At 36.6% G+C, this 7,702-nt stretch overlaps 1 protein-coding gene across 1 annotated transcript in view; it reads left to right on the top strand.

Annotated features, from left to right (window-relative positions):
• The window catches only part of LOC123010057, a 75,414-nt gene that overhangs the window by 50,082 nt on the left and 17,630 nt on the right, over positions 1-7,702 (top strand). Inside the window, exons 19-25 of the mRNA XM_044406690.1 lie at positions 2,044-2,143; positions 2,239-2,271; positions 2,366-2,431; positions 2,537-2,586; positions 2,640-2,809; positions 2,985-5,915; positions 6,058-6,114. Of these exons, the coding sequence (XP_044262625.1) occupies positions 2,044-2,143; positions 2,239-2,271; positions 2,366-2,431; positions 2,537-2,586; positions 2,640-2,809; positions 2,985-5,915; positions 6,058-6,114 (3,407 nt within the window). The remainder of the gene's footprint in view (positions 1-2,043; positions 2,144-2,238; positions 2,272-2,365; positions 2,432-2,536; positions 2,587-2,639; positions 2,810-2,984; positions 5,916-6,057; positions 6,115-7,702) is intronic.

Here is a 7,702-nt window from a genome sequence, read left to right as displayed (position 1 = left end):
CACAAATAATATTTGAACCGTTTTAGTCTTCAAAATTTTAATTAGGGTGCTAAGTCAGGTGAAATTTTTGGTCTCTGCTAGATCGAGTCTGCTTTSGAATATTTTGATAAAATTTTTCAAAAACACTGTGTTATATTGTTAGTAGCTTTGGGCAAAATTTGGTCAAATTGTGTTTATTGGAAGCTCCAATAGAAAAAAAATTCTAAACTGGGCTAAGTCATATCCAAATTTTTTTTCAAAACTTTGTAACAAAGCTAATTTAACAGTGGTTTATATAAGATTTTCACCAATTATACATTTTGACACTCTCTTTAACAATCTAAAAATAAATTTTTGGTCCAAACAATATTTGAGCCGTTTTGATTTTCAAAATTTTAACAAAAGTGCTAAATCAGTGAAATTTTTGCTAGTCTGTCTTGGAAACACAATATTATATTGTTTGTAGTTTTGGGCAAAATTTGGCCAAATTGTGTTTACTAAAAGCCCCAATAAAAGAAAAATTCCAAACTGGGCTAAGTTAAACTCTTTTTTTTTTCAAAATTTCTTAACGAAGCCAATTTACAAGTTATTTAAACGAGATTTTTATCAAATGTAAATTTAAACACTCTCTTTTACAATATAGAAACACATTTTTGTTATAAATAACATTTGAGCCGTTTTAATTTTTAAAATTTTAATAAGGGTGCTAAGTCAGGTCAAATTTTTGGTCTCTGCTAAATTAAGTCTGCCTTGGAATATTTTGATAAAATTTTTTAGAAACACAATGTTATATTTTTAGTAGCTTTGGGCAAAATTTGCCCAAATTGTGTTTACTAAAAGCTCCAATAGAAAAAAATTTCATACTGGGCTAAGTCAAACTCAAAAAAATTTTTTTGAAATCTTTGTAACGAAGCTAATTTACAAGTTATTTGGACAAGATTTTCACCAAATGTACATTTTAACACTCTCTTTTACAATCTAGAGACAAATTTTTGTTACAAATAATATTTGAGCCGTTTAAGTTTTCAATATTTCAGTTAAGGTGCTAAATCAACGTCAAAATTTTGGGCTCTGCTAGATCGAGTATGCCCTGGAATATTTTGATGAAACTTTTTAGAAACACAGTGTTATGTTGGTAGTAGCGTTAGGCAAAATTTAGGCAAATTATGTTTGCTAAGAGTTCCAATAGAAGAAAAATTTCCAAATGGGCTAAATCATATTCAATTTTTTTTTTAATCTTTGTAACATAGCTAATTTACAAGTTATTTGGACAAGATTTTCACAGAATGAACATTTTGGCTTTCTCTTTCACAATCCAGAAACGTATTTTAATTATAAATAATATTTGATCCGTTTTAGTCTTTTAAATTTTAATAAGGGTGCTAAATCAGGTCAAACATTTGGCCACTGCTAGATCAAGTCTGCCTTGGAATATTTTGATTAAAATTTTTGGGAAACACAATATTATACTGTTAGTAGCTTTGGGCAAAATTTGTTCAAATTGTGTTTACTAAAAGTTCCAATAGAAAAAAAATCCAAACTGGGCTAGGTCAAACTCAATTTTTTTTTCAAATCTTTGTAACAAAGCTAATTTTTGAGTAGTTTAGATGAGATTTGCACCAATTGTACATTTTGACTCTCTCTTTCACACTCCAGAAACGTATTTTAATTATAAATAATATTTGATCCGTTTTAGTCTTTTAAATTTCAATAAGGGTGCTAAATCAGGTCAAACTTTTGGCCTCTGCTAGATCAAGTCTGTCTTGAAATAATTTGACAAAAGTTTTTAGAAACACAATGTTATATTTTTAGTAGCTTTGGGCAAAATTTGCCCAAATTGTGTTTACTAAAAGCTCCAATAGAAAAAAATTTCATACTGGGCTAAGTCAAACTCAAAAATTTTTTGAAATCTTTGTAACAAAGCTAATTTTCGGGTGTTTTACATAAGATTTGCACCGATTGTACATTTTGACAGTCTCTTTCATAATCTAGAAATAGCCTTTTGTTCCCAAGAATATTTGAGGAAAAATTGGCCTCTACTAGATCGAGTATAAATTTTTTTAGCATAATCAAGCATGGCCATGACCCTTACAAGAACCAACCCGGGCGCATCGAGAACTACATTCCCGGCCGCTCCTCTATCTCCGAGAAGGAAGCGAAAGAAGTGAGTCAAAATTTCGCAAAATCCCCACCAAGCATGCTCACAAATCAATTACCAAAAATTTTGCTTAGTTCTAAATTCGTGTTTTCCCTTTTTAGTGGTGGGACGAAGTGATGGATATATTCGACGGGGTAGGATTTTTATACCTCATTTTTTTTGTTTAGTATTTAATAACACATTTGGTGTTGGATTTGTGACTAACATTTTTTTTCACAACCAAATTAGTGGTTGGACGACAATTCGGCACTGCCAAGCTATGATATTATGTTCGCCCGAGCCTTAGCAAAATCTGTAAGGACCAAACAATTTTCACTCTTCTGTTTTTCTTTCTCATGGCATGCTGCATGTCTCTAACTCGGGAAAAAATTTCGGTGGTACTAATTTTTCTCTTTGTAGCATTTGGAACAACAGAAGAGAGTACCACAAACCAAGAGTTTCATCAACCAGTGAGTACCAATCGTGTGACTTGAACCAAATTTTGACTTTTTTCCCCCCAAAGGGCTCTCAAGGAATCTGGATATGAGAGCGACTCAACTTTGGTTTTCCGACGCAGAGACGAATCGACTCAATTGAGCCCTTCCGAGCAAAAGGAGGCCTACAAAATCATCCAAAAAGGGGGCGATATACCCCTCCATGGGCTCCGCAAACCCGCCCCCGAGCGCCCTAAAGGTAAGCCCTTTTTGAGCCCTTCTACTAATCAGGTAACGCACGCTTTCTACTCTCACCCCTAACCCCGGTGTTGGACCAAGGTTTGTCTAAAGTATTTGAACTATCTTGACACCCTCCAGTTTCGTACACTTTTCCGCCCCCCGAGGCCAAAATTTTAACCGGGAAGATTTTCCAGACGAACCGGAAATGGAATACTTTCCGATCTCGCCAACGTTGACTCGAATCCGCATACACAAAACCATCAAACCACAAAGAGAAATTCTCTGCTACCCCGTCACAATCCACCCCCAAACCAAACCTCCCTCGCCCCCTCGACGCCGCTCCTCCCGCAACAACTCCACATTGAGACTCATCTCGACCATGAAAGTCGAGAAATCCCCAAGTCGGAGACACGAAACGTGTTTCACCACCAGTGACACCAATGTGAAGTACCTCCGCGACAAAATCACCTGCAAACTGGGTACCAAACCCAAAATGAGAGTTTCAAAAGTCGTAAGTGCTTCACCCGAGATCAAATCGCGACTAGTTTCAACACTTACCACGAGCAAAGACCCCAAGACTTGCACCCGCAAGGTGGAAAGTCGTACCACCATTCGGGCCAAGTCCAAAGTACCACCCAAGACTTTTGGTACCGAAAAAAGGAAATTTGACTTGACTTTGCCCAAAACCAAAACCACGATTAAACACCCCCCAGATTTGTTGTCCCCAAATGAGGTCAAGAAGGCCGTGGAAATACAAAAGAGTGGTACCATGTACAAAAAAACCAACGCTGTGGTAGCCTCAACCCGAAATAGTCATGGTACCACCAAAAACATCTCAATCCCAATCAAAGTTGGCATCACTGACAAAGGGAAACAAATCCTGAAAAGTCAAAAAGTCAAGGGTACTAACCCAAAAATAACAATTTCGACAATTGGGCGCCCAAAACCTAAAACTGGTACCACCAAACCCAAAATCAAAGACCAAAACCATTTTTTCCAAAATCTACTCCTCCGAGATTTGGACTCGCCTCCAATCCCACGTGTGGAGAAAGTCCAAAAACGCACCGAGCCGTCCATAAGCGCCATGAAAGTCTACTTGAAACACACTAGACCTGTCAGCGACTCGAAATTCCGTAGTTTGGACTTGGTGTTAAGATCGCGTTCAACCAGTCCCAAATCGGTGACTTTCGAAGTCCAAAAACCCGAAAAACGGAGTACTAGTCTCCCCCCAAAACTAGTTTTCTCGCAAACAACTCGTCCAATCTCCCCCAAAGTGGTACCAAGGTCACCCTCCTCGAGGAGAATCATGCAGTTTAAGGCCCAACCCGTGATTCCAGAAGTCTCTCTCTACTCCTGCCCTAGCATTTCGCATAGTACTAGTTCCATTGAGTCCTGTGACCTCTTGAGGACTAGGAGTAGTCGGTTTAAGGACTTGAATGATTTCTACTCGGCCATTGAACGGTTTGGACTTCTCGAACAAACGGCTGCGTCTAGGACTCCTCGGAGACGTACCGAAGACGAAATCATTGATTTTGACAGATGGAAGGAAGTCCGAACGCGGGAAAGGGCCGAGAAGGAGTTGGAGTCCCTTGCAGTCCAATTGAGACAAGCCAAGGAAAAAGGGTTCTTATTTAGTCCAAAGGAAGTCGAGAAGTACCGTTGGAAGAAAGAGTGTGATCGAGGATTGAGAATCAAGGAAAAATCCGTCGATAACATCAAAGAAGAGTTTGAAAAATTGAAGATTTTTGAGAAGAAACCAGAAATTTTTAAGGACACTTATAAGCCTCTATGGCGAGGAGACTCAGTCTTAAGTCTTGCCAATAAAATGGTAGAACGTCGGTCACAATCCGAAGGGAGGGTCACCAAAGTACCAAAATTGGTCGAATCCGAGGAAAAACTCCTAACTCGGGCTATCGGAAGCCGAATTTGGTCTAGTCTCTCAAATGACCAAATTAATATTTTGAAAAATCAGTTAACAGAGATTTATGGTCAAAAGGTACAAGACTATTCGATTCAGGTACCATCAGAACCAAAAACATACAGTACCACGTTGACAGTACGTCGAAATTCAGACAGTTTACCCAAAAATGATTTAGCAAAAGGGGCAAAGTCAGAACCAAAAACTAGCGAAAGTGGTACCGATGACTCCACTAGAACCGTAATTGAGGTCAAAACCGACGAAATCAAGAAAAAAGTTGAGTATTTTGAGAACGCAGCCGGCGAGAAGTACTCCCCGACGATTTACAAGCCTTTGGAGGAGCCTCCTGAGAGTACCCTCAAAACCTACAAGTCGCAATCGAACCAGAACCTGAAGGAGTTGTTTGGGGAGCAAGAATTGATGAGGTTTGAGACTAAAAGTCCCTCAATCTCCGATGGTACTCCTCGCAGTCGCAGTCTTTCCCCTTTTTTTGAGGTAAAAACCGGCGAAGTCCGGCGTTTGAGGCACAAGTTTGAGTATCCCGACTACACTTATCCGCCTCGTTTGACTCTCCTCAAGCCTTGGCGCAGTCGCAGCGACTCAAACTTGTACACTTTGAGGAAAATCTCACCATGTGGTGAAAACGTGGAGTTTTTGAGGAGTAAATATGAGTACCCCGGACGAGGCAGAAGCCGAGTGAGGCGCGGTGTAGTCTCACCGACTTTTCTCCGAGCTGAGGACCGTTTCATGCCTCACATCAACATCATCAGTAAAATCGCAAGTCTCTACTCGCGAAAACAACAAAACGAGAAAACCCGTAGTACCGAAGAGTTGGCAAACATCCTCGGTTGTCCCATTGGAGAAGTTGAGAAATTGAGGAGGAAATTTGAGTCGTGTGCGCACGATATCTCACTTTTGGGTCAAATGTTCACCTCCTCACCCAACCTCAAAGAATTGAGGGATATAGCGCCGTATTTGGCCGCGTCGTGGATCGCTCATAGGTACCCGAGGTCGGAGGACAACACGAGGTCACTCTCCTCTCCTGAGGGTACCATAGGGTCACGTGACACCTCTCTGGTACTTCGTTCCCGTCCCAAATCCGTTTCTCCTCTCCCGAAAAAAGCAAAGGAAGAAGTGAAGAGACAGCTTGACCCTCAAAGGTACAAATCGTGGACCAACCCACAAAGACCCTCAGTTTCGTTTAAAGGTGTTGTATTAAATTTAAGACACACACACACACGACATAGATAGCCACCTACACTTTTGTTTTGTTTTTTGGTATAGTTCAAATGCTTTTGCATGCTTGTAAATGCGGTTTTTCGTTTTGTTTATTCAATTGTTACGTGTAGAACCAGAGGTGCCGGTACCACCGCCCAAGGGACACCATCCAAGAAGTCTACAGCAAGGTACTAGTTTTTTAGGTACTAGGTACTAGTTTTTAGGCATTTCGAGATTTTTATTTTAATCTTGCTTCAGTGTGAATTTTAAATTCAAAAACCTTCTGATGCGTTACATTTCTAGATTTCTGATGTAATTTTTCTTTACTTTAAATTCTGGATTCTATAGTTTATTTCGAGCAATTCTAGAATTATAAATCAAAATTTTAAAATTTTTGAGTCAAAATATGCGAAGTCTACATCAAGGTACTAGTTTTTTAGACATTTTGAGGCCTTACATTTCAAGATTTCTAATTTAATTTACCTTTCGTTTAAATTCTGGATTCTAAGTTCGATTCTAGCAATTGTAAAATTACAAATAAAAATTTTAAAAAATTCTAAGTGTGGAAATATGCATTTTATTTAAAAAGTCTACAGCAAGATGCTAGTTTTTAGATATTTTGAAACGTTACATTTCTAGATTTTTACTTTAATCTTTCTTTATAGATTGAATTCTGGATTCTAGAATTTGATTCTAGCAATTCTAGAATTACAAATCAAAATTCTAAAAAAAAAAGTGTGGAAATATACATTTTAGTTAGTCTACAGCAAGGTACTAGTTTTTTAGACATTTTGATGTCATACATTTTTTGATTTCTGATGTAGTCTTTCTTTACTTTAAAATCTAGATTCTAGAATTAGATTTTAGCAATACTAGAATTAAAAATCAAAATTTTAACAATTCTAAGTGTCAAAATATGCATTTTATTTTAAAAATCTATAGCAAAGTATTAGTTCTTTTAGGCATTTCGAGACCTTGCATTTCTAGATTTCTAATGTAATCTTCTTTTAGTTTGAATTCTGTATTCTTGAATTAGATTTAGAATTAGATTTCTCGAACTACAAATCAAAATTTTAGAAAATTCGAAGTGTCAAAATATGCATTTTATTTAAAAAATCTACAACAGGGTACTAGTTTTTTAGACATTTTGAAACGTTACAGTTCTAGATTTCTAATTTAAGTTTTTTTTAGTTTAAATTTTGGATTCTAAAATTTGATTCGATTCTAACAATTTTAGAATCATAAATGAAGATCTAAAAAAAATTAAGTGTCGAAATATGCATTTTATTGAAAAAGTCTACAGCAAGGTACTAATTGTTTTAGACATTTTAAGACCTTACCGTTCTAGATTTCTAATGTAATGTTTTTTTAGTTTAAATTTTGGATTATAGAATTAGATTTTAGCAATTTTAGAACTACAAATCAAAATTTTAGAAAATTCTAAGTGTCGAAATATGCATTTTATTTAAAAGATCTAGAGCAGGGTACTAGTTTTTAGACATTTTGAAACGTTACATTTCTAGATTTCTAATTTAAGCTTTCTGTAGTTTAAATTTTGGATTCTAAAATTAGATTTGATTCTAACAATTCTAGAATCATTAATCAAGATTGAAAAAAAAATTAAGTGTTGAAATATGCATTTTATTGAAAAAGTCTACAGCAAGGTACTAATTGTTTTAGATATTTTAAGACCTTACCGTTCTAGATTTCTAATGTAATCTTCTTTTAGTTTAAACTCTGGATTTTAGACTTAGATTTTAGAAATTCTAAAACTAC

The sequence above is a fragment of the Tribolium madens genome, unplaced genomic scaffold (genome assembly GCF_015345945.1).
Source record: "Tribolium madens isolate multiple individuals breed KSU strain unplaced genomic scaffold, Tmad_KSU_1.1 Scaffold_7;HRSCAF=85;Tcas5.2_LG10, whole genome shotgun sequence".
Classification (NCBI taxonomy): Eukaryota; Metazoa; Arthropoda; class Insecta; order Coleoptera; family Tenebrionidae; genus Tribolium; species Tribolium madens.
This window is presented reverse-complemented; position numbering and strand designations above follow the sequence as displayed.